Source organism: Anser anser, assembly GCF_964211835.1.
Source record: "Anser anser genome assembly, contig: HAP1_SCAFFOLD_187, whole genome shotgun sequence".
NCBI classification, from domain to species: Eukaryota; Metazoa; Chordata; class Aves; order Anseriformes; family Anatidae; genus Anser; species Anser anser.
Window position 1 is genome coordinate 165,970 of NW_028154127.1, and position 27,417 is coordinate 193,386.

Consider the following 27,417-nt stretch of genomic DNA (forward strand, 5'->3'; position numbering starts at 1 on the left):
TTTTTGTTTGTTTGTTTTCTTTCGTTTTCTGAAAGGCAACTGAAAACAGCTGATGTGTGTGTTTTAGCACAAGAGCATAGCATGGCACAGAATAGGATAGAGTAGGAATGAATATGAGGCAGCTGTGATCCTATAGTTTGGAGACAGAGAAATATAAATGCTGTTGTAAAAAGAGTTTGGAATTTGCATGGAATTACAGTGTGGTGGATGAAATGGATGTCCAGAAGGGTTAATGCAGTAATCATGAGTATCATCAGAATGGATCAGCTGCCCTAGCAGAGGGAAACAAAGTAGGATTTGTTCAGCAAAACAAGGGCTAAAAGGGGTTGCAGTTCTGCTCTGAAAATCTGTGGAGGAAAGAGGGAGCCTCAAGTCTCTAAGACTTATAAAAATGAGGGATGATGATAATGTGCTGCTAGAACTAATAGGATGAAAAACTTGGACAGCATAGGATGGAATTGTTTGGCCTGTGAGGACTTACCTGTAACATTGAGATGAGGCTCAAGGAACCTCCTGATTTTGGATCTCAAGATCAATATGATTCCTCATCCAGGGACAATGAACAGTTTACCATTGGTTTTTAAGAAAAACAGGTAGTCAGTTGCTGACTGTTTCATACAAATACAATAACATGAGAAAAAATTATAATTTCCTTCTCAGGTCCAGGAATAGTAAGAATTGGAGCAGGAATCAACGGCAGCAGTAGGTACACAGGGTTAATGCAGGATGTAAGGCTTTATGAGCGTAAGTTGACACGAGCAGAGATCTATGAACTTCATGCAACTCCTGCAAAAAGTGATGTCCACCCTGTCTCTGGGTATTTGGAGTATTGGCAAGGAGAGACCAATAAATCATTCATCGTGTCTGCAAAGGATGACAAAGAGGAAGAAGGAGAAGAATTATTCATACTAAAGCTCATTTCTGTGCGTGGTGGAGCTCGAATTTCACAAGAAAACACCACAGCAAGATTAAGAATACAGAAAAGTGATAATGCTAATGGTTTATTTGGCTTCACTGGAGCATGTATCCCTGAGGTAAGGTGGTCATAATGGAAATTGTAGGTGATATTTCAGGCACAGAAAGCTAAATGGCAGGACCAAGTGACCTGAACAAACCCTAGATTTTGCAGTGTTTGCTTTTGTGGTTAAGCAAAGTTTTCCTAGGATTTGGAGATGCATATGTTCTGTTAATACAACCTCAGTTCCACTGGGATTTACTATATAATTTTAAAAAACTAAAGAAAAAAATGGTTAAGAAAATTTAGTTTACTATATAAACTGAAGACTAAGGCTTAATTTTTTTTTTTCTAGAAAAATATTTTACCTTCACTTCTGTTACATTTGAGTTACCAGTTAAAATGTAAGATTTAATTCTCTGGTTTTTTTTTGAGAATGGATTACTGCAAAGATTTTTATTTTAGTTTTCTGTGTCACATGATGTGTTTGAGATAATTTTACTAGAGATCATGCAATGACAAAGTGTTATGGATTTTTCCACCTTCATTTGCTGTCATAAACTAAGTTATAATTTGCATATGTTTGATGTCAGTTGGTTGATTTAGTAGTGGGTTTTTTTGTTGTTTTAGTTTTAACAGATGAAATCTTTTTTCAGTGGTATCCATTCTATATGCAGAGTGTAAACTTGCTACTTTTTGAGGAGGCTTGAAATAAACATAAATCATTCTTTACTTCTTTAATCAATTATAAGGGGGAATAACATGATAGCTATCTCTACTGGTATTGGATTATTTTGTGGAAAAAAAAATTTAATACAGTTTTCATTTGGGAACTCTTATGAGCTTTAATTACATTCTTTTTTAATCAAAGTGCTTATGATGTTTTTAAAATAACTGTCTTGCCTGAGTGATACTAGTTTTCAGTTTGGTTCAGTTTGCTTATTGTGTGCCTACCATATGCTATGATAATAGATTCCTTCAGGTTCAAGTACCTCTGATACGCTGTGATGCCACAGATCATCAGCCAACCATGAAGAAAAAAAATAATTATATGGCACGGTAATTGTTTTGCACCTATCATATGTCCATTTCACCAGGGAAGTATTAGAGCTCTTAGTGGTGATGCAGGAACACAGCATTTTTTTACCAGTAGTTTAACTGTGCATATCTGTCTACTAGGCAGCTGAAGTCACACACAGTATCTATGCTTTCTTACAAAGCAGCCCTGAAATTTATCTAATGCATAAGATAGCTTTAACCTTTCCAATAACTTTCAGATAAAATTATTTTCTATGTTAATTTTATGAACGTTATTTTCTAAAATAGAAGGTCAGTACCAATTAAAGCTTCATTCCAGAGACGTGAAGTTGTCGCTGCAGAAGTCATGTTATCTGTGAAGATACAGAATTGTAAGGAGGACAGTAGAAGAGAAAAATCTGTTTTTCTGAATGATGATGGTATAGTTTATTTCTATCCATAGTGTGTCTGGTTAGAGAAAGTGCTGATCCAAATCTTTCTTTAAATTATTGCTAAGGAAAATTACAATATTGACGTTATTATAAAGCAATAGTTTCATTTGCTTTCGACAGGTACATTTCAAGCATATTGATTCTGTCTCTGACGCATAGTTTTAGGAAAGGGGTTGTGTCCAGGACGAACTCCAGTGTATTGTTATTTGTTACCTTAATAGTCCTCAGGGAGGCATCAGACTTTTGCAGATTCCACTAGGATTGTTCTGATTGGCATCAAGGTCAGTTTCAGCTTCCTAACACTCCAAAAGAGCTGAAAGTAACATGACAGCAATTTTTTACTTGAACATTTGTCTGGCATTAAATATTTTCATGTTATTTAATGAAATTGCCTTGATTTACTTTGACAGTAATAAACGTTCCAAATTTTTGCTTTCTTCCAGACTGCTGATGAAGGTTCCACTATATCCTGTGTTGTGGAGCGTACAAGGGGAGCCCTAGACTATGTGTATATAAAGTACATTATCTCACAGGTTGATTCCACTGGCATTAATTACTCTGTTACCGATTTTTCTAATAGCAGTGGCACTATCACATTCGTTCCTTGGCAGAGATCAGAGGTAAACCCTACCTTCCTATTAACAATTCATCCTGTCCTTTACAAACCTCCTGGAAAATACCTTCTGAGGGTGCTTGGCTGGTTTGCATACTAGAGAGTGTTTACTTCACATGGCTTTTCTTCTTATTATTTTTTATTTTGTTATTTTATGTTGTTATTTTTTTGTTATATATATATTTTCTTTCTTTCTTTTTTTCCATCCCTGACAACAAGAAAGTGTTATTTGTAGCTCTGTGTATATGTCAGTTCAAAAGTCACCATGTGTGCATGTACATATTAGATATATGTACATATACATAAAAAATATTAACTGTATTTATGTGTATGTGTACATATACTTTAAAAAGTGTAGATAGTCCATGTACTTTCGAAATTGGAAAATGATCAGGTTTGATCTGAGTGTTGTAACTCAAATTTATGTCCACAACAATTAAATAGGCAATAGTAAGATTCATTGCTGTTCTTGCACTCAAGGCTATCCAGGTTCTGTCTCCTTTTAAATTCAAAATCAGAAACAGGAGATTAAAGGTGTTCTTGTAACAATAGCTGTTTTTGAGTCTCCCTGAAATGATTACTGTCTGCTTTAATCTATTCCTCTGCATAAAGTGTGCGAGCAACTGGAACATAAGGAAATTATTCAATATTCTGGCCTTAGAGACACCTGAAATTGGTAATCAGAATTGCATCTCTGAGTTGGGGGAGAGAAAGAGAAATGATACATAAGGGAAGCTTTAGCTGCTTCTGAGAAAGCTTTCTAAAAGTCTTACGAAATTCCTTATCTGAATTAGTTTAAAAAAAAAAGAAAAAGAAAAAAGAAATACCAGGATACCAGGATACACTGAAGAGTAGGAATTCAAAGCTACAGAGGCCCACAATTAAAAAATTATGTGGGCAGACTGGAGGTCCAAAAGAGGGCCAGAAAGATGATCAAAGAGCTGGAGAACCTGTCCTCTAAGGAAAGACTCAAGGGGTTAGATCTTTTCACCCTTTAGAAGGGGACTTTGATCCCATTATTACAGTACCTAAAGGGCAGCTCCAGAGTTGACAGAGGCTCTCTCTTCTCAAGAAACCACAGGAGAAGACAGAGGGCAAAGAGTACAAAGATAGAGTGGGAGAGGTTTTGTCTTGAAATTTTTTACAACTACTGGAACGACTTCCTTAGGGACAGGGTCGGGTTGTCCCGACCTCAGCATCTGGGCCAGGGCAATCCCAAGCACAAACACAGGCTGGGCAGAGAAAGCACTGAGAGCACCCCTTGGGGGGGGAAGGACCTGGGCGTGGTGGTTGATGAGAAGCTCGACATGAGCCGGCAATGTGTGCTTGCAGCCCAGAAAGCCACCCGTACCCTGGGCTGCACCAACAGCAGCGTGGGCAGCAGGGCGAGGGAGGGGGCGAAGGAGGAAATTCTTCCCTCAGAGGGCGGTGAGGCCCAGGCCCAGGCTGCCCAGAGGAGCTGCGGCTGCCCCATCCCTGGCAGAGCCCAAGGCCAGGCTGGATGGGGCTGAGGGCAGCCTGGGCTGGGGGGAGGTGTCCCTGCCCATGGCAGGGGGTGGCGCTGGGTGGGCTTTAAGGTCCCTTCCAGCCCAAACCAATGTATGGTTCTATGGTAGAATTCCCATCACCAGGGGTGCTTAAGATGCAGTTGAACATGGTGCTGGATTATTTCATCTATTTTTTTTTTTTCCATGAAACATTGAACTTCATCTTTTGATGTCCCATCCAACGTGGGCTGTCCTATGATTAAAATTCTGTGGTAATAAACAGCGTGTGCTAGAAATAGAAATAAAAATAATCTGTTTCAATGAATTCAATCCTGATGTACAGCACAGAATTGTTAAATTTATTTGAAGAAGTGGTGCGGGACCACAGTACTGTAGAAACAACATACACTTTCTATTATTGTTTGTATAATAAGGATGAATTGTGAGTAGAAAATACCATCCTCAGTTTCACTTATATCAGGCTGCAGAAGTCAATGTGGACTCAAATTCGCTGAAGTCATTTGCAGGGATCCCAGTGACTTCACTAGAACTGTGAATCTGGATAATGTGATGACTGGCAAAAGCGTGTGGTATCTGAAAATAGTTCATTCATGTTATAATAGTTTGTTCATTCAGCTTTATTTCTCTGTGAAATGATATTACTGCATTTCATACAATCATATATAGCAGAAATTTCCAAAGCTTTTCTAGCATGGCAACATAGACGAGGCCCACATTACTCTATCTAGTGGCAGAAAATGGCTGATGTAGGCTCTTGCTACACAGCTTACTGGTCCAATTTACTGCATACATACAGAGGAGCTAATGTGCATGGCTCTAAGAAACGGGCTGGTAGCAAGCTGCTCTTCAGGTGGGATATCCTAAGGGACTTTCAACTGACATTTGTAATCTACTCATTACCATGCCTCTAAATATGATCAGCTACTTAAATGTTTTCTATATGTTTGTCCGACCATATCGAAACATAAAGAAAGATGGAATTTTCTGAAGTGAATGTGTTAGCGTGTTTAGAGCAAGGTTATGTTAGTAAATCGTATGATCTGCAGGTCAAAGTGTCAGGTGGTATAATAAGCTCAATTTATTTGCTCTCTAAATTGGATTAATCACTGTAATGTCTCTTCATAAGCATAATTTCAAAAAGATTTTAAAATTTATCAGATATTTCATGTTCAGTACATGGAAATTAAACTCTGCTTTTGTGAAGATATACAAAACCAACCAAACAAGTATTTATTATCACTTATTTATGTAGTTTGAAACAATTCAGAAAATATGCCTTCCATTTCCAGTAGCTTGGAAGCATTGTTTTTGGAAAGCATATTCTAGACATAAAATGTTATCTTAGAAATTAGTTGAATTTATGTGGAGAGCAAAAATAGTGTCCTTTGCTTTCAGAACTATACAGCAGATACAGCTGACTGACTAATCAAAGAATGTTGCATGGTTTGATTTCTCCATGATTTGGTCCTTCTCTAGGTGTTAAATTTGCATGTTATTGATGATGACATTCCGGAGTTAAATGAATATTTCCGTGTGACATTAGTCTCTGCAGTGTCTGGAGATGGGAAACTAGGTTCAACTCCTACCAGTGGAGCAAGTATAGATCCAGAAAAGGAAACTACTGATATCAGCATCAAAGCCAGTGACCACCCATACGGTAACAATGATGGGAATTATACAGCTTTGTTTCAGATTATTGTGTAGTTCTTTCCAGTCAGATGAAAACTTTGCTTGGTTGTAATAGTTGAGGAAGCAATCTCATATATTCCACTTTATCTAACTTGAATTAATTCATTGTTTATATACATGAATGAATACTGAATTAGTTTTCTTTTATAATTTTACAAAAAGGCCTCAAATCTTCCCTGACCAAACAAGCAATGATTCTCTTGTGAGGGCAAATAAAGGCTCTGCATGTAGTTGATCCTGTCCAGGTTTTTCATCAAATGAGAATTCCTGACAATGAGAGTCATTTCTCCATATGTCTTGTACCAGTAAATACGCAAAACCGTGGCCTGTGAGGCTCTTTTGGGAAGAGAAGGTTTTATTATTGTGCTGTGCCTTTTATCAAGACTGACAAGAATATCAGTGAGAGAGGGTAAGGCACACAGCACATCTCTGGAAATAGTGTGATTGAGGCTTAAGGGTATACTGGTATATGTGGTTTTTAATTTCAGAACCATCACAAGATATGTTATCAATCACTTTATTTAAATTGTTTATCATCTTTAAAATTTGTTATGAAAAGCCATGTAAGTAGTAATTCTTGTCTTCCAGGTCTGCTCCAGTTCTCTGTGGGGCCACCTCCTCAGCCAGGTGATAAAATGATTCTTCCAGCCTCTTCTGTGCCCCATATTACTATTAAAGAAGAAGCTGGACACGTCAGATTACTGGTAGTTCGTGCACAAGGCCTTCTTGGAACAGTTCTGGTGGAATACAGAACAGTGCCAGTCACAGCTTTCAGTCCCAAAGATTATCAGGTATGGCAACTGCCAAGGTGGTATAATTGTTTTGGAATTAATTAGAGTTATTTATCGTGGAGATAGCTTTCAGTTTGACTGCTCTAGCCCAGCTATGATTCTTTCACAGAAAGACTACTTTACAAGGTGATGTGGCAAATGGATATGTAATATTCACTTAAAAATATACATCATGTGACTTCTCCATTCTTTTCTCTGCAGTAAGTTGCATTGTCTAGGAAAAGCCTCTGGTTTTGAACTTTTTTTTTTTTTCTTAACAGAGTTTCCAGTGTAGCAATTTGTGAGTTTTGCTGTTGTTACAGACCATATTATTCAAGTGCATGTACAGGTTAACATTATGCTTGTACATACTGGGATTTGTATATGCCTAGCAAAATAACCTGCGTGTATCTGCACTTGCTTGTCCAACTGATCATTTGTGCAGAAAAATAAGAAAAATGTACATGAATGCAGATGCTCACCAGTATGTCAACTTAGATGTCTTCTTCTTTTTTTTTTTCTTTTGTAAAACAGATTTTTCAGATTTTTTTTTAAAGCTTAAGTGAGGAAAAGTAGATGTTTTGAAAAAGACAAAATGAAGGTTCTGTTTCTTTTTTTTATATGGATGAAAACATTAGACTTGAACAAAAATATGAAGAGCTCTTATATTGCAGGCTGTTGTGGGTACACTGGAATTTCAGCCAGGAGAAAGATACAAGTACATTACTGTTAACATCACTGATAATACTATTCCTGAATTAGAAAAAACGTTTAAAGTGGAGCTGTTGAACCCAGAGGGAGGAGGTAAGGCACATATATCAGGCCCTTAGTTGTATTTTCATGACCTCTACTCGTTCATAAAAATCTTGTCTTTCTTGGCATTATTTTCTATGTTATTTCTGAAAACAAACAAAAAGCACCTCTACATCCCCACCCCCATACAGCTGTCTTTTTTCGTAGGGAAGAACTGTTCCTCAGTTCTTTTCTTAATCCTTGGTGGAAACAACCAGATCCCATAGCAAGTATATTATTACCATGTATTAGGGAAAGTGTATCACTGCCATCTGTTAGGTCATCTAAAGGCAATTGCTGCTTTTCACTTTGTATAACTTCATGGTTGGTAATGAGAACTAAAATAATGCAAAAATATATTAGCAATATGTTGCATTTCAAAAATATGGAATATTTATAAAATATTTAAGGCTAAACAGTCAAAGTGTTGTGTTTTTGTTTGTTTGTTTTGGTTTTTTTTTGTTTTGTTTTGTTTTTTCTTCCACATGAGTGAAATCAGAAGAACTGCAATACATAGGTCAAATGGATTATAGCAGTAATAGGCTGTGGATGTTGAGGGCCATAGGGAGTTTGCTGAGCTGTAGCTGCAGAGGTAGCTCGTAGATAACTGTCTGTAAGAACAAGACAAACACTTGAAAGAATTATTGGTTTGAAGGGCTAGTCTGAAGGGACGGCAAAGCATAGTGGTGCTGCCACATAAACCCCTGAATACCTTACAGATTTTTTTTTCCATTTGAGAAAAATTTTAACGGAGATTGTAAAGCTTGTTGGAGGGAAAAGTAATTAGAAACACTGACAGCCATAAATTGATTTTTTTTTTTTAAACTGATGTTATTTTTTTAAACAATTCAGAAATTGCAAGTGTGGTCCCTTCTGGGAGGATGTATCAGATTTCCTTGAATTAATCCAGCTCTCTGCTATGATTGTATGTGTCTATGGTGCAACATGGTCTCAGTGATTCTTTTGGTAAAGTCTTGAGACTTTTCACGTATTTTGTCTTTTTGGTTGAATAGTTGTTTTGTTAAAAGGAGTCAAACTTTTCTCTTTCAAATTGTTGTGACAGAAAATTTACAACTAACTTTAGTAATCCAGTAACTATATAGCCTTTTTAAAATGAGCCTTCTTTTTGGCCTTTCCAACACAAACACAAAGCTTATGAAGTCCCCATTAGTTAAGTTTTCTGCAGATTTTCCCAACATTTTCACTTTGTGAGAAAATATTAGAATAAGGAGCTTGAGGGACTTTATCGTCTCCCCTACCTTTTTTTTTTTTTTTTTTTTCAATTTAGATTCCTCCATGACAAGCCTCAGTTAGGAGTGAGAAAGGGGAAATACAAAATGGGGACACAAAGAGGGAAAGAGAGGAAAGATAAACTATGTGTATGTGTTTTCTTTCATTCTGACTTCCCATTGCTATTTCCAATGTCATAAATTAAGTAAGAGGTGGCATATGTAAATATTTCAGTCTTTATTAGAACTCCTGTACACTTTCAGAAGCAAAGTTGATACCTTCCTAGAGTGCTTCCCTCTTTTTTTCCTGTTGTCCAGAATAGTTTAAATTTCTCTTTGCTTGCGCTCTGATTTATAAATGTATATATGTGTATATATCTGTATGTCTGTCATCTTAAAGTTGCTGAGCTCTTTAGAAATGATGGCAGTGGTAGTGGTGATGGGAACATGGATTTCTTCCTTCCAACTGTCCATCAGCATGGTAAGCATTTTGGATTAATCTTTATTTCTTTATGCTAACTGTAATATCCCTCATGAACTACACTACTGACACAGTTTATCATAGTGTTATTTTGCTTGTGGTTTGAGATATATCATAGAGTCCTGTCAAAACATTCTTTCCCATTTTAAAAAAGGCTTAATTTCAACAACAGTCAATACTAACCGTAATACAGAAAATAACAGCTTCTCTATCTTCAAAGCTGTATTTTTATAGAACACAATGTAGTTATTCCAGAAGTAGTTAGAAAAATTAGCTTTGTTTGTAAATTTTGTAAAATTTTCTGGAGAGCAAAGAGGAGAGAAACTTTTTAAATTTAAGGTAATTTAAAAATTACCTGACTGTGTGTTTTGATACTTTCTTTTGCCACTTGCTTTATGCTTTGATCTCTGCATCTCAAAAATACTCTTAATAAAAAGTGGTGTTAGCTCTTTTTTTTCTAAAAGAATGCTTTGATTATTTTTCATTTTTGAAGTCTATTTTTGTCACAACATACAGAAAACAAAGATAATTTAATCTTGAGAAAATTAAAAACATACAATATGCAGAAATAAGATGAAAACAAAAGCACCTACTATGAGGGAAACGCTAATGATGGCGGATTTTGAATTAAACCCTAGAGACCTGAAAATATTGTGTTAGCACCCATTATCGAAATCAAATAATTTATTCCACAGTGACAGCCTGATTTTCTGTTTTATTTGAAAATACAAAGGAGTTCAGTTTGAACCTGAGAGTAAGTCTGTGGTTTAACCACTTTTTGGAACTTCCTGGGAAGTGTTGTTTCCTCTTCTGTGTTTCCAGATTTTTTTTAAAATGCCAGGCTCTTTCTCTTTCTAAGCAGCAAGTTATCTCACACAAGATGATCATTACAGTAGTAGAATTTCCTGGACTAGCTTTTTCTTTGTTCCAGCTTCAGTTAAAATAGTACCTGCTTTTGTCCTGTCTGCACTGCTTACACTGTGTTTTACCACGTAACTCTCCCCTACCCTAAATTCTAGTTCATTTTCCTTAATTAGACAAGTAATTTTATTTTTGATCCTCTCTTAAAATATTTGCATTTTATATGTTGCTTTGGAGTGTTGTTCCATAGAAGGGCTGCCAGGACTGCATTATTGAAAGTGAGTTCCTTATCCATGTGGATAATTATTCCACATTTAAAACAAAAAAAAAACACACCACAAAATGCAAAACAGCAGAAATATTCCAGTTATGCTTTTCTGTGTGCTTTTTGTAACAAACTTCCTTAGCTTTTAAGAAAAGATGGTATAAAAAAATAACTCATTTTGGCACTTGCACTTACAGCCAGCTTGGGAATTGCATCCCACATCGTTGTGACTATTGAGGCTTCTGATGATGCTCATGGCGTCTTTGAGTTCAGTACTGAGTCACTCTCGGTAAATGGAACTGAGCCTGAAGATGGAGATAGCAATATTATGTTGCAGGTTAGAAAGTTTTGGGTCTCATATTGCTATGCAATCCTCTTTTATGTCTATTTTACAGAGCATTCTGCAATATTTTTATAATAGGTCTACAGCATTTTAACTTAACTTTATCATGTACATTTGTCTTGACATTTTATACTTCACTTTCTAAAGTGTATCTTTCAGCTTAAAACTAAAATGTTTTATATAAGTTTAAATTTACTTCTACTTGTTTACATTTGAGGTATGAATATTTTAAAGTAAGTGCTGATGACACAACAAATACAGCAAAGCTAAGATGATAAAGATTACACTGTTTTTAAAATTAGTTTATTTTTAACTCATCATGTCAATGACTTTGCACTGTATATAATGGAGGGGCTGGATTGTGTGCAGCTTGCAGTTGGCAATGACATGCTTAAGATCCTCCGGGTAAGGATTAAGGGACATGGAAATAAGTTATAACAATAAGATGAAGTTGTTGTGGGAGTCTGCTATAGACCACCCAGCCAGGAGGACAACATTGCCAAATTATTCTATAATGAACTAAGGGATATCTCTAGGTCATCTGCCCTTGTCCCTGTGGGTGACTTCAACTTCCCAGATGTTAGCTGGGAATACCATACAGCCAATACAAACAGGTACTGGAAATTCCTGAGGCACGTTAACAATAACTTGTTGGTACAGTTACTCTGGAAGCTGACTAAGAAAGGTGCCCTCCAGATTTGTTGCTTGTAAACAGTGAGGGTCTTGTGGGTGAAGTGGTGATTGGAGGCTGTCCTGGCCATAGTGACCATGAGATGGCTGAGTTTAAAATCTTTGGTAATAGGAGGAAAACTGCCAGCAAAAGTTCAGCCCTAGCTATGGAGACAGCAGACTTCAGACTACTCAGTGAACTAGTTTGTGAGGTCCCCTTGGAACCTGCTTTTGAAGGTATTGGAGTCCATCAGTGCTGGTTAGTTAAGTAACACCTCTTAAGAGCACAGGAACAGGCAATTCCAAAGAGTCAGAAGTTGAGCAAGCTGGGCAGAAGGCCAGCTTGGCTGAGCAGGGATCTTATTCTAGAATTTAGGCGAAAAAGGAAAATCTGTGGGCATTGGAAGCAAGGTCAGTTGAACAAGGACTACAGAGGTGATGTTCACTCAGAGTTGAAGCTGGCCAGTACTGTGGGGACAACAAAAAGTGCTTTTTTTAAAGGATGCTAACAGCAAAAGGAGGAGCAGAGAAAACATTGATCCATTACTTGTTGAGGTTGGTAACCTCACAAATAAGTACGCCAATAAAGCAGAGGTTAATGCCTTCTTTGCCTCTGTCTTTAACACCAATGATGGGCTCGGGGACACCCAAAGCTCTGAATTTCAGGACTGTGATGATGATAAACTCCCAGCCAACTTTGAACTTGTGCAGGATTTGCTGCTCCAGCTGGATGCATATAAGTCTATGGGGTCCAGTGGGATTAATCCCAAAGTACAGAAAGAGCTGGCTGATGTCATTGCAAGACCTCTCTCAATAATTTTTCAATAGTCTTGGAGTCTGGAGAGGTCACAGTTGACTGGAATTAAGTTAAACGAGGAAGTGCTGGATTCTGCACCTGGCAAGGGGCAATGCTGGCTGTACGGACAGGCCTGGGGACAAGAGGCTGAAGAGCAGCCCCATGGAAAGGGATCTGGGGGTTTTGCTTGACAGCAAGAGAAATATGAACCAGCAGTGTGCCTTAGCAGCCAAAATGGTCAACTGTGTTCTGGAGCATAAGGCACAGCAATGCTGGATGGTCAAGGGAAGGGATTGTCCTGCTCTGCTCTGTGCTGGTGAAGCCTCACCTCTAGCACTGTGTGTGCTACAATATATGAAGGACATAAACTATTAGAGAGCATCCAAAGGAGGGCTACTATGGTGGTGAAGGGTCTAGAGGGCAAGAAGTATGAGGAGCGGCTGAGGTCCCTGGGTTTGTTCAGCCCAGAGCAGAGCAGGCCGAGGGGAGGTCTCATGGCGGCCTGCAGCTCCCTCACGAGGGGAGCGGAGGGGCAGGCGCTGAGCTCTGCTCTCTGGGGACAGCGACAGGACCCGAGGGAACGGCATGGGGCTGGGGTAGGGGAGGGTCAGGCTGGGGGTTAGGGAAAGGTTCTGCACCCAGAGGTGGTCGGGCACTGGGACAGGCTCCCCAGGGACATGGTCACAGCACTGAGCTGCCAGAGTTCAAGAAGCATTTGGACTACTCTGTCAGACATGCGATTTGATTTTGGGTGGTCCTGTGTGGAGTCAGGTGTTGGACCTGATAATCCCTGTGGATCTTTTGTAACTCAGGATATTCTGTGATTCTGTGACTTTGCTGTATGCCATTTTACACTTTTATGTTCTTCTTTCTTATAGTACAAAGAAATACATAAATCTTTGTGTTTTCCACTTAGGTTGTGAGAACTCATGGGGCCCTGTCTGAGGTGACTCTGTATTGGGTCATAGTCTGTGATCTTACAGAAGACCTGGTCTCTGCATATGGGAATGTAACATTTGATGTTGGCCAAGTGAGAGCAAATATTACCATACAAGTTTCTCCTGACAACGTGCCTGAACTGGATCAGGTGTTTTCAGTTTTGATCATCAATGTGTCCGGTGGTCGTCTTGGAAATCACACTAATGCAACATTAACAGTTTTAGCTAATGATGATCCATATGGACTGTTCATCTTTTCTGAGAGAAACAGACCAATAAAAGTTGAGGAAGAAACAAAAAATATCTCCCTGACAATAGTAAGGCTTGGTGGTCTTCTTGGTACAGTAGTGGTTACATACAGAACTTTAGGTGATGATGAAAAGTCACCCTTTCTTCCACCTGATGTTGTTAGAGCAATACAAGGAGAAGATTATATACCCATTACTGGTTATGTGATCTTCGCAGCCAATGAAAGCGAAGCCACAATATCTTTGCCTATTTTGGATGATTATGATCCTGAGAGGTCAGAATCTGTTTTTGTGGAGCTAAACAATACTGTTTTGATCGACAAAGTACAGGATCGGCCAAGTAAGTGTCTTTCATATGTAAACCCAAAGCTTAAATATGTAGGCTAATATTTATATTTAATAGGATAAAATGCAGCAATTGAAATTACAGTAAAATTTTACCTCTGCCTAACTCTGTATAGTTAAGAATCCTGTAAGTTATATGTCAGAGTATCTCACATTAAGTATGAAGATTCTGTGTGTCAGCATATATTTCCTTTACCACAAAATTTTGTCAGGGGTGGACATTTCTTTCTCCCTTCTGCATCTGCTTTATCCCAGGTGTTTTAGGCCAACTGTATTACTGTATTGGTTTTGTGTGCTAATACCTGCTCACCTGTTGTTTCTGTAAAGCACAATGATAGGAAATAAGCTAGTTGCACTTACTGAAAGCGAAAAAAGCCTTTTAAACATTAAGTGGTGTAGAATTGCAGCTTCATGCTGGCTTTTTAGCGTAGAGGATGTTTGCCCGATCAGATAAATTCAGGTCATTACAGCCTTATTTATGCTTAAGAGCTTCTTGGCATGCCTAATTTCCCTTCCCTCTCCCCCATGACTCTCCCACATTAATCTTGATTTTTAAGGGAAACACTACAAAAAATTCTACTGGGAAACTGAAAGGTTACTTATAGTTCATCATTGCTAGTGTAAAATTCTATTGTCCTATGGACAAATAAGTAAGTAATTTTGCTAGTACCTCACCTCTTCAAAGAACTGGTGTTTTGTATGCTCCACAGCAGGGTAGAATAATAAGTTAGTAAGAATGTGGATTTTCTGACATAATATAATTCAAACATCAAAAATATGCTTGTGCAGTTTGTAGTTATATTTTGTCCAAATCTAAAATGAAAATTTTATTGAAAGCTAGTAGTGGCCATCCACTAAACTCAGGTGTATGTATATGAACAGTATAGCCATATATAGGAGGCATTTCAGGCTTGCTCTAAGAGTTTTTTTTTATATTTCAGTTGTAAATTCTCCTCGTCTTGGATCAGTGGGTGAGACTATAGCTCATGTAATTATCAATGCCAATGATGATGCTTTTGGAACACTTCAGCTTTCAGCTTCAGCTGTGCGAGTTGCTGAAAATTATGTTGGACCAATCATTAACGTGACCAGAACTGGGGGAATTTTTGCAGATGTTTCTGTGAAATTCAAAGCTATGCCAATAACTGCAACAGCTGGTAAGAAATCAAAATAGCAGAAATACACATTCTGTGTTAAACCAGAAAGAGCATACTGTATGCTTCGAGTAACCAAAGCAAGCGTGTATTGAATGCAGTCTAGTAAAACAAGTAGAAAAAATACCAAAGTGTGAGATACTTACTGAGTGTACTTAGGAGACAGGAATTCAGGTCCTATAGAAGAGACCTTACATCAAATTTAAAAAAACTCAGAGATATCATCACTGAAGAATCTAGCAAGAAAACTAAGGAAAGGAATTGGCTGTTTGTTTCCCTGGTGGCCACTCACTTTCTCAAAAAAATAAAATAAAATAAAAAATCCTGTAGTAGTATATATAGCTAGTACTTAGTCCTTTGTACATATTTCAACCTACCATACATGGCTTATTTGAGTTTCTTGGAGGGAAATTGAGAGCTGGTGACTCCTCTGTGAAACAGACAAATGTTAAGCACAATTCAAGAAGACTTTTACTTTGCAAATGAAAGGTAAAGCTCTCAGGTGATCCCTGAAAAGCTCCACGAGGGAAGGAGTGACCTTATGTCCTTTAGTAAAATCTCCTTTGAAAAAGGTACTTCTGTTTCATTTTATCTCTTGGAAAGCCAGACAACTATCAGAAATCAAATATAGAAATGTCACAGTTGTGTGATCTTCTCAATGGAAGATAATAATGGACCTTTTGTAATTGCTTCTTGGACTGACAGTGTAAACTCTGTTTTGGCCAAGATGAGATTTATTTTCATCCATCCAGATATCTAAAAGGCACTAGGAAATAAACAATTGTATTTTCTGGGTATGAAGATAAAGAAAAAAAAAACACAAAAAAACACACCAACATATGAACACAAGGGAATGCAAAAAGAACAGATAAATATTAGTGCTGATAAACATTAGTGATGTTTCATAATGAACCAGAATGCCTTAATATTCTTCTGTGTTTTGATTGTTTTGTTATTTTTTCATGTACAAATCTAGGTGAGGACTACAGTGTAGCCTCATCAGATGTTGTCTTACTAGAAGGAGAAACAAGTAAAGCTGTGCCAATTTTTATAATTAATGATATCAATCCTGAAGTTGAGGAGTCCTTTTATGTTCAGCTGCTGAATCAAACGACAGGAGGAGCCTTGCTTGGATCTTTGACGAGGGCAGTCATAACCATTGAGGCTTCTGATGACCCGTTTGGATCCTTTGGTAAATGAGTCTTATTTGCATATTTTCTCTTGTCCAGTAGCAATCTGCTGATTTGTGGGTGAGTTATTACTGGGCAATGGAATAAAAATTTTCAGAATACAAAAAGGGAAGTCTGGATGAACACAGTAAAGGACAAAATAAGATAAACTAAATTAAAACGTGTAAGTAAGGGCAAATGGTGCCCTTATATAGCGAAATTGAAGCATTCAGTCAACTTATATATCAAGATTTTGTGAGACGAAGGTGGATTTTGGAGTCTCCTAATGGGGATGGATTTTAATTTAATTTGTATTTTTTTATCTATTCTAAATGTTGCATTTCTGCAATAGCTTGAAGCTTAAGTTTACATGCCAAAACCTGTTTAGATAGTGCAGTGTCATTGTTTTACAAAATAATCAGGCAAAGCAGGTTTAAATATCTGGGGAAATTGGAAAGTACAAATATGACTTAAATTGCGTTCTTGTATGTTCTGGTTGTTAGTTATTGTAGTTTTTCTTCTTTCTATCATTATCAGTAAAATGGATTGTGGACACTTTCCAAAAATAGTTTCATTACACAGGTTTTGAGAAAAAAATGGTAATTTCAAAAATTTAATGACATTTTAGAAATTTATCTTTTCTATTTATTTTTTCTATTTCAGTATTTCTGGTGTATGTTTTCCAGCCATTTTATTTGACTTACTCTTTCTCCCTTTAGTACCCTACTTTATTTCAGTTATTCCATTTTATCAGCAAAATGTAAAGGAAATTGACAAAAGTAAATAATTCCACATGGATAATTCATTAACTTCATTCTTAACAACTAAAGATTTTATACAAGAAAGACTTATATTTGAAACAATTTAGATGGAATATGTTGACACATTTTTTCCATACGTGACATAAAAAATGATAAAAAATTTCCTCACTGGGAAAAATTACCTTCTGACCGTCTTCTAAAAACTTAGATCATGGCTAGCCTTGAACAATGGATACGTTGGAATAAACTCTTGGGTGGGGGCTGAATTTTCATGCCAATTTTATTTGCAGATAAAATGATACTGAAAGTTCAATTTGAAGTTTAAACCTGATTAACATTTTTTTAATTGTGCAAATGAATGCAATCAAGTGAAATAAAATATATAATTCAGTAACTAGGATGGTGTTTTTATTTTAAATATTACTGTTAATGAAATACACCTCTTTGTGCTGCACTTCAGTGTTCCAGATGACCGAATTTACTGTGGAGGAGCCTGAATCTGGATCAGTACCCATAAATCTGCCAGTAATCCGCAATGCTGGGACACTTGGTAACGTTACTGTTGAGTGGGTTGCTACCATTGGTGGACACCCTGCTGATGAGGACTTGCAGGTTGCCTCAGGCAATATTACTTTTGCCCCTGGGGAAGCCTTTCAGATGCTACTATTGGAAATCCTGGCTGATGATGTTCCAGAAATAGAAGAAGTAAGTCAAGCACTTACATCTTCCTTGAAGATGGTATTAATTTTGACTTGTTCTAGAAATATGTATGATGGAAAACAAGAAATGTTCCGGCAGGAAGGTGCTATAATTTCATGTTATACTTTGCTTGTAATTATTGTTAGAAAAACCACAAATTGTCTAGCTGCATTACTTCTTTTTCTTTTCTTCTCTTTGAGATTGTCCGTGTAGAATTAACTCAGGCCTCCAATGGTGGTGCTATTGGGTTAGATGGCGTGGCAAGTATTATAATACCTGCCAATGATAATCCTTATGGCACAGTTTTCTTTCATCAATCCTTATATCGAGTTCAGGAGCCACTAGAAAGAAATTTGCTGGCAAACATAACAGTCAGGCGAAGGTTTGTATAATGTTTGCTTTATTTGTAATTACTATTTATTCTTCACTTTTGTTTCCACTATAATGTCAAATTTCATGCTCCTCTCATAAAAATATGTGCATCAATTCTTTGATCTGCCATCTCAATGTATTTTCATTTCAAACACATTGTTTTTGAAGTAGATGTCTGTGTATTACATAAATTACTTAAACGTAGTATACATTGAAATGCACAATGTAAACTCAGCGTACACAGTGTACTATTCATTTTGTCCGTTTAATCATCAAATCATTTAAACCTGCATGGTAGCCTGTTCCTGTGATTTGAACAGGAGGACAAAATGGCCAGCCCTTACAGGATGAAAATAAGAGAAGGAAAACAGGTTTTATGCATGTGATCCTAGAGGAAGGATGATAAGTCTGGGTGTCACCGGCTTTTTCTTCCTTGCAAGTAAGGAGAGCTGCCAAGTCCTGAAGAAGACTAAGTTAACTCCTAGAACCAAATGTTTACAAATATGCATTCTTAACAGACTACTACCTAAGCTATAAATAATCAAACTTGCTATCCACAAAAAAATAAGATAACTCAGTTATTCTGGTACTAGTTTCAAAGGGAATGCATTTTGATGTGTTATTTGGAATTTTTCAGCAATTCAGAAAGGGTCAGTTGATTTTGTTCACTTCTATTATTAACCCAGAAACATGTAGAATATTAGACATCCTTTGTCAACTAACAGAACTTTATTTTATTATAATGTCTTTTAGTGAGGGAAGATTTGGTCAGCTGCAGATTTTCTACAGCACTTCTGAGACTGACGTTGTAGCTCTTGCTGTGGAGCAAGGTCAGGATATCCTGGCCTACTACGAGCCTCCTGTACAAGGAATTCCTGACAAACCATCCAAGACCAGAGTGAATGTGTCAGCAGCAAGTGACCCTGTGTATTCCTGTGCAGCTCAGTGCCTAAAAGAACAAGCATGTTCAGCCTTTACATTTTCCAGTGCCTCAGGGATTCCTCTCTGCCTTTGGCTGACGTCAGATATCAGCCCATTAACTAACAACACTTCAGGGTTCCGGACCTGATTTTCCGGGAAAATCCCCAAATTTGAGGATTTTTGAGGAAATTTCCCCAAACTTAGTGTTTTCTTTGAGGAGGGGGCCCCAAAACGGGGTCGCAAGCAGCGGTTTTGGGGGAATTTCCCTCGATTTTGGGACTTTTGGGGGGATTTCCCCAAATATGGGGGGTTTCAGTGGGGGTGGGGGGTCTCAAACGTGGGTAACAAAGTGCAGGTTTTGGGCGATTTCCCCCCAAAAAGTTTGTTTTTTTTTAAGGGGGTGTCCCCGTGCCCCCCCCCCCCCAGCATCACAAGCAGCAGCTTTTTGGGGCATTTCCCCCAAATTCGGGGCTTTTGGTGGGTCCCTGATTGGAGGGGGGGGGGGGGGGGGAAGAGGTTTTTGGGGGGAATTCCCTGAAATTTTAGTGGTTTTTTCGGGGGGGGTGTGTCCCAAAACGGGTCACAAGCAGCAGCTTTTGGGGCCGTTTCCCCGGATTTTGGGGCTGTGCCCTGGATTTTGGGGCCGTTTCCCTGGATTTTGGGGCTTTTTTTTTTGGGGGGGGGGGGATTTACCTAAATTCTTTTTTGGGGGGGCTCATTTGAGGACTCCCCCCCCCCCCTTATTGGGGGGGGCGCTCATTTGGTGCCCCCCTTCTGGTTCTTTTTTGGGGGGGGGAGGGCTCACATATGGCCCCCTATTTTGGGGCTAAAATACCCCCCCCGGGTGTTTAAGGGAGGGGGGGACCCCACAATCCCCCCCCCAAATTATTTAGGGTGCGGGGGGACCCCAAAATGCCCCCCCCAAATCGTTTAGGGTGGGGGGGGGGGTCCCAAAAGCGGGATTTAGGGGATTTCCCCCAAAATTTGGGGTCGGGGGGGGGCGCAGGGGTAAGAAATGTATTTTTTTAGGGGATTTTCCCCCAAATTTTAGGGGGGGGTGGGGGCTGTTTTCGGGGCCCCCCAACCCCAAAAAAAACCACGGTGGGGTCCGGGAGGGAGTGGCGTTTATGTACAGGCGGGGGGGGGGCAGAAGTGGGGGGGCCCCCCCGGGAGAACGAGGCACTTGGGTGGGGGGGGGACCCCAAAATGCCCCCCCAAGTCGTTTTGGGGGTGTGGGGGGGCTAAAATACCCCCCCCGGGTGTTTAAGGGAGGGGGGGGCCCCCCCCAAATCCCCCCCCCAAATTATTTAGGGTGCGGGTTGGGGTCCCAAAAATCTGCCCCCAATGATTTAGGGTGGGGGGGGGGTCCTCAAAATCCCCCCCCAAATCATTTGGGGTGGGAGGGGCCCTACAATGCCCCCCCCCAAGGCCATAAAGGTAAGGGGGGGGCCCCAAAATGCCCCCCCCAAATCATTCAGGGTGGGGGTGGGGACCCCAAAATGCCCCCCCCAGGGTGTTTTAGGTAAAGGGGGGTCCCAAAATGCCCCCCCCAAATCGTTTGGGTGTGGGGGGGGAGTCCCAAACAGCGGGATTTAGGGGATTTCCCCCAAAATTTGGGGTCGGGGGGGGCGCAGGGGTAAGAAATGTATTTTTTTAGGGGATTTTCCTCTAAATTTTAAGGGGGGGGGGGGCAAAACTGCGGGTTTTGGGGGATTTCTCCCCAAAATAAGGGTTGTTTTTTTTGGGGGGGGGTAACTGGGGTCACAAATGGGTTTGGGGGAGTTTTCCCCAAATTTGGGGTTTTGAGGGGTCCCAGCAGCAGCTTCGGGGGGATTTCACCCCAAAATGGGGGGGGGGCACAAATAGCAGCTTTGGGGGATTCCCCCCCAAATTTGGGGGTCTTTTGGGGGGGGGTCCTAAAAGTGACCTCACGGGGAGGGATTTTGGGGGGGATTTTCACCCAAAATTTGGGGTCTGGGGGGGGGAATCCTACAGGCACAGCACAAGTTTTGGGGGAAATTTGGGGGTTTTGCTGGGGGGGGGGGGGGGGGTCCCAAAAGGAATCGCAAGAAGCGGCGGGTTTTGGGGAAATTTCCCCCGATTTTGGGACTTTTGGGGGGATTTCCCCAAATTTGGGGGGTTTCGGTGGGGGGGGGGGGGTCTCAAACGTGGGTAACAAAGTGCACGTTTTGGGCGATTTCCCCCCAAAAGTTTTTGTTTTTCTTTTTAAGGGGGTGTCCCCGTGCCCCCCCCCCCCTTTGCATCACAAGCAGCAGCTTTTTGGGGGCATTTCCCCGGATTTTGGGGCCGTTTCCCCGGATTTTGGGGCCGTTTCCCCGGATTTTGGGGCCGTTTCCCCAAATGTTGGGGCCGTTTCCCCAAATTTTGTTTTTATTTTTTTTGTTTGTTTGTTTTTGGGGGTGGGGATTTCCCTAAATTCTGTTTTTTGGGGGGGTCTCATTTGAGCCCCCCCCCCCCTTACTGGGGGGCGCTCATTTGGTGTCCCCTTTCCGGTTCTTTCGGGGGGGGGGGGTCTCACATATGGCCCCCCCTCCAATTTTGGGAGGGAGGGGTCACATTTGAGCCCCCCCCTCAAATTTCTTTGGGGGGGGGCTCATTTGGGACCCACCGTCAATTTATTTTGGGGGGGGGGAGCTCTTTTGGTGCCCCCCCTCCATATTTTCAGGGGGGTGGGGGTCATTTGGGGCCCCCCCTTAAATATTTTATGGGGGGGGGTCTTGAGGCCCCCCCCTCAGATTTTCGGGGGGGTCTCATTTGGGGCCCCTCCCCTCCATATTTTGGGGGGGAAGGCGTGTTCATTGGGTTCCCCCCCTCAAGATTTTTATGGTGGGGGGGCCTCAGTTGGGACCCCCCTCTCTTTATTTTGGGGGGGGCCTCTCACTTGCCCCCCCCTTTTTTTTCGGGGGGGGGCGCCCTCAGTCGGGCTCCTCGTCGCCGCCCCCCTCCCCCAGGCGCCGCAGCTCGGTGCTGGCCTTGTCCTCGCCGCCCCCCCCCGGCAGCAGCAGCAGGGGGGGGGTCCCGGGGGGGCCGCCCCCCCCCTCGCTGAAGGGGCGCCCCCGCGTCTCGGGCAGCCGCAGGAAGGTGAAGAGGGCGAAGCCCCCCAGCAGCGCCCCGAAGAGCAGGAACACGAAGGGGCCCAGCGCCCGCTGGGGGGGGGATTTGGGGGGGGGGCGTTGGGGGGGGGCCTTGGGGTGCGGGGGCCCCCCCGGGGCGTTTGGCCCCCAGAGAGGGGCTTCCCCCCCCCGTAACCCCCAAATTGTCCCCTGCTGCCCTCCGTCCCATTGTCTGCCCCCCATTACATGACAGCGTAGCAGGTAGTCAGGCAGAGGGTTGGAGAAAGAGGAAGAAAATCTTCAGGGGGAGTCAGGGCCAGGATGGAAAAGAGAGGAAGAGAGATGAAGGAATGGCAGGCAAGGAAAGCTACCCGTGTTGTGGCCTGAATCTTAGCAGGGACAGGCTTTGATGGGATGTTTTAAGTGTGGGCAGGCTGGCCACTTCAGGTAGGAATATCCGGAGTGGAAGAAGGAAGGTATGGAATTAAGTTGGCTAATGACTGAGACTTTGGTGAAAGTACAGGCTGGAGAAAGACAAGAAGCGTTAAAAAGGGTTATGGAAGGTGTTAAAGGTGTGGTATGTAATGTTTGACAGAGCTGTTTTTTGAATGAGTTGGGAAAGTTGAACGAGCAGGGAAAGAGGGTGTAGGCACTATCTAAGTAACAGTCTAGAGGTTTTGGTATATTTGCTGTGGTGTTTGGTCAGTTTCCCAAGTATCGAGAAGGGGGGGACGGGGGGGGCAGCCTGCTCCACCAGGGGCCTCTCCACAGGCCGCAGGGGGCTTCGGCTCCGGCGCCTGGAGCGCCTCCACCCCCTCCGTCTGTGCTGACTTTGGTGTCTGCGGGGAGGTTTCTCGCTCCTCGCTCTCCCAGCTGCTGTTGAGCAGCAGGTTTTTGTTTGTTTGTTCGTTTTCGTGGATGTGCTCTCACAGAGGCACGGACTGTGTTGCTCATGGCTTGGCTCTGGGCAGCGGTGGGCCCCTCTGGGGCCGGGTGAAATTGTCCCTTATCTGCCACGGGGCGGTTTCTGGATTCTCCTCGTGGGGGCTGCCACTGCAGCCCCCTCCCGAACCTCGCCATCAAACACAATACACAGGGGCAGCTAGGTCATTGCTGGCCTGTAAAGTATCAGGGATTAAATTAACTAATGAAACCCTAACGAGTGATGGGGGTAGAAGGGGCTGGGGTAACAGTGCCACCTTTGGGGGGTACCAAGCTGAGACTAGGGGATAAAATGATCTCTGGGCAATTATTGTATGTACCCAAGGCAGGGACTAACTTGTTGGGAAGGGATTTGATGATGAAATTGGGCATTCAAATAGTAAATTGGTAGACTGGAATAACAGTGGTATTAATGGAGTGCTCTCGGGCCCTGAGAGCAAAGATATATTCACCTCTGACTGGAAAGACTCTGAAGTGGGGGCGGAAGCAACAATACATATGGAATTTTTACCTCAGGGGTTTACAGGGCCACCGACTAATTTGGGCAAAGTTCTAGAACAGATTTTGGAGCAATTCCAACCTCCCAAGGAGGAATTTCTGTTACAAAACGTGTATGATCGTTTATTGTCAGGACAGGAGAAAACAGTTGTGAAGGAAGCTACTAACAAGCTATTCAACTTTCTGGGAAAGCAGGGCTTGGGAGCATTGAAAAATAAATTACAATACGTAGAAAGAGAAGTCAGGTATTTAAGGCATCTAATGTCTGAGGGAAAACTGAGAATAAATCCAGAGAGGATTCAGGGAATTGTTGAAAACTAAGAAAGAACTAAAAAGTTTTTAAGAGAGATTTCTTTAAGGAATCGGGAGCCACGAAGCCTGAGGGAAAATGGATACTCCCTGATGGGAGAGAAATGCTGAATAAAGCACCAATGAGGCAAATATGATGTTTTACATCAAGAGAGTCATTGGGAGATGCAAGCAATGTGTGATTGATGTTGTGCTAAGAAAGTATGTCTGTGTAGGAATATACACTTTAGTGAAGCAAATATGCAGAGGATGTACCATATGTCAAAAGGCAAATAAAAAGGTCATTTGTAACTGACCTAGAGGGGGACGGGAGCCAGGGATTCGACCTTTCCAAAGTATACAGGTAGACTTTACTGAGTTACCTAAAGGAGGGAGATTTAAGTACTTGTTTGTCCTAATTGGCCACGTGACTGGATGGGTGTAAGCTTTCCCCTCTGTATCTGCCCCTGCAAACACGGTGGCTAAGGTATCACCGGAGCAAACAGTCCCTAGATATGGGATAGCTGAAAACATTGATTCAGACCAAGGAAATAATTTCACTTCACAAGTACTGCAAGGGTTAATGCAGGCCTTAGAGATTGAGTGGGCTTTTCACACCCCCTGGCACCCCTCCTCTTCTGGGAAGGCAAAGCGAATGAACCAGACATTAAAGAAGCAATTAACTAAATTAGCGTTAAAAACCCAACTTCCTTGGGTAAAATGTTTACTTTTAGCACTCCTACAGGTTCAAACAGCACCAAGAAACATATAGGAATTTCACCGTATGAGATGCTGTTCGGATTACCCTATCTGGGCAGAAGGGATGAGATACCACAATTCGAAACAAGAGTTTTCTTAAGAACTGTATTCTGGGGTTGTCCTCTTCTTTGTCATTTCTCAGGACCCGTGGGAAATTGGGTCCTGATTCGGACCTGGAAAGGATCAACTCCGGCCCGAATGGGAAGGACACTTCCAAGTACTACTAACCACTGAAACAGCCATAGGAACTGCAGAAAAAGGTTGGACTCACTATACTCGAGTGAAGGCATCCGTCGACCCTAGTACCTGGGAAGCTGTTCCTACAGAAGACTTGTTGGAAGCTGAAATCGAAGAGAAAAATCTCATAGTGGACTCTGAGCGGGATAAGAGCTTGCGATTGTAAACTAACCTTTTATTTTCACAGGTAACTAATGAGCGTGACTTGTGATTGAGAGAAAGGACTGGCCTATAGTGAATTGAAGTGTTCCCAAGGGGGGGTTGTTATGGTAGTAGTGTATATCTTATTCTTTGTATTGATAATTATTTGGAAACCTAAGGTTTAAAAATAATGACAGGGAAAAATCAATTATTAATTTTGTTTTTAGTGATTGTAGGCCTCAGAGAAAGCCTTGGTCAATTGGCAACTTGGAAAAGGCATGACCAGATAATAGTAAGACGGGATACCCCATAAAAATATGGGTGAATGTGACAGAGGGTTATGTACCACAATCAGTCATGTTTGATGCTTGTGAGGTGTTAGCTTGTGGAGATTTAAATGCCCAAGGACAATTGAGCAGAGAGAACAAATAACTGGTAGAGACCCAACAGCCAGATTGAGAATAGCTGTATGGAAACGATCCTCTATCGCCATCAGAGAAAGGGAGAAACTCAAGGAGAAAACAGGAGAGAAAACAGGAGGCCCTCTTTGAAATGCGGCAGTTCAAACATTTGAGATTGAAACAGGGTATGGGGATGTGAATGCCTGGATAGAATGGGTCAAATCTGCTGTCCAGAGTCTCAACCACAGCGATTGCTATGCTTGTGCCTCGGGACGACCGATAGCCCGGATGGTGCCCTGCCCATTGGGGTGGACCGAGGACTCCCGAGGGATGCGATGTACGATTGCATTGTACCCAGAAAAGCCTGCCTGGGGAAATGAGGCCTGTAAGTCTCTCTCTTTGCTGCTCCCTTCCTTGCACGATAGCAATATCAGGGCTCCCCCTGCATTCTCCACAGCTATAGGTAACCATACAGCTTGCCTCTCACGGCAGGGTGTGAGTGCTACCAGCATCTGGGAGAATTTGCCTTGTGCACGAGGACCTTGAATGCTACCGAGGACTTGATGGGAAAATATTCAAGATTTGACATCCCCAGGGCAGATCTCTGGTGGTACTGCGGAGGGAAGATCTTACGGTCCATCCTGCCATCTAACTGGGGAGGCACTTGTGCACTTGTTCAATTAGCTGTACCCTTCACCCTGGCATTTGAAAGAGAAACATCACAAATACCCAGAAGAAGTAAAAGAAGCTTAGGAGTATCATTTGATGATAGAGCGTACGTAGATTCTATTGGGGTGCCTAGAGGAGTTCCTGATGTAAAGCCAGGAATCAAATTGCTGCAGGGTTTGAGTCACTGTTCTGGTGGGTAACAATTAATAAAAATGTGGATTGGATTCATTATATCTATTATAATCAGCAGAGATTCATAAACTATACAAGAGATGCGATAAGGGGAATCGCTGAACAACTAGATGCCACCAGCAAAATGGCTTGGGAAAACAGAATAGCATTAGGTATGATGCTTGCGGAGAAAGGTGGTGTGTGCGTGATGCTGGGCAGCCGTTGTTGTACTTTTATCCCTAACAATGCTGCCCCGGATGGCACAGGAACTAGAGCATTGCAAGGGCTTACCACCCTTGCCAGTGAATTGGCAGAAAACTCAGGAGCAGACCCTTCCATCACAGGATGGTTGGAATCTTGGTTTGGTAAATGGAAAGGGATGGTAGTGTCCGTATTTACGTCCTTGATTGTCGTAGCAGGAGTTTTGACAGCCGTTGGTTGTTGCATTATCCCCTGTGTAAGGGGACTTGTCCAACGGTTAATTGAAACTGCACTTTCGAAACAAATGACCGTGGATCCACCACCCTGCTCAGATAAGATAATGATATTAGAGGAAATGGAAAGCAAAGAAAGTGAAGAAGAGGAAGACATCTACCAAATTACACCTTAGAGAAAAAAATTTTGCAAAAATCAACAAATTATAAAAAGAGAAAAGGGGGGAGTTGTGGGAATAGAAATGTTGTTTTTGCAGTGTTACATGGTACAGAAGGAAGGAATGGGGTATTGAGATGTGCTTACAGTGATAAGAAAGCTCAGCAGGTGACCTCCTAAAATGCAGACACCCAGCCTCCTTAGAGCGATCAGGTGGAAATCGCTGTGTTAAGTCAAGGCAGACAAGGGGAGAAAACATTGCCATCCCAAAAACAGGCCGGCAACTGAAGGCCAGGCATTGTCTGGGAAGCATCAGACAGATTGTGAGCCTGGATTGCCCACTCAGTGGGGAAACTGGGGAGGGTCCCGGCACCAAACAGTATGTAAACTGGGTTTGGGGACCAGGAGGCGCGCTCCTGCTCGTGGGGCGCCCGCCACTGCGATCGCGAATAAATTCCTGCTTCGCTGAGCTCCTCGCCTGAGCCCAAGTTGTTGGCTACGGAGCGTTTCTCACACCCCCAAGCCATTAAGGATCCTCCCTGGGACCCCCCCAACCCCCCCCCCAGGATATTAACCCTAACCCTAATTACACCCCTAAT

At 41.6% G+C, this 27,417-nt stretch overlaps 2 protein-coding genes across 2 annotated transcripts; both read left to right on the forward strand.

The window, feature by feature from the left end:
- Positions 1 to 6,051: 6,051 nt before the first annotated feature.
- On the forward strand, positions 6,052 to 8,587 carry LOC310890762 (adhesion G-protein coupled receptor V1-like). The gene is made up of 3 exons (XM_083853095.1): positions 6,052 to 6,202; positions 6,823 to 7,025; positions 7,679 to 8,587. Exons 2-3 carry the CDS (start codon positions 6,870 to 6,872, stop codon positions 7,832 to 7,834), a joined length of 312 nt encoding a protein of 103 aa, XP_083709221.1. The 5' UTR covers positions 6,052 to 6,202; positions 6,823 to 6,869; the 3' UTR covers positions 7,835 to 8,587.
- An 833-nt stretch (positions 8,588 to 9,420) lies between these two features.
- Positions 9,421 to 27,402, forward strand: LOC310890757 (adhesion G-protein coupled receptor V1-like). Its single transcript, XM_083853086.1, has 7 exons — positions 9,421 to 9,506; positions 10,830 to 10,969; positions 13,357 to 13,966; positions 14,913 to 15,128; positions 16,102 to 16,317; positions 17,516 to 17,760; positions 24,751 to 27,402. Exons 1-7 carry the CDS (start codon positions 9,473 to 9,475, stop codon positions 24,772 to 24,774), a joined length of 1,485 nt encoding a protein of 494 aa, XP_083709212.1. The 5' UTR covers positions 9,421 to 9,472; the 3' UTR covers positions 24,775 to 27,402.
- Positions 27,403 to 27,417: the final 15 nt, after the last annotated feature.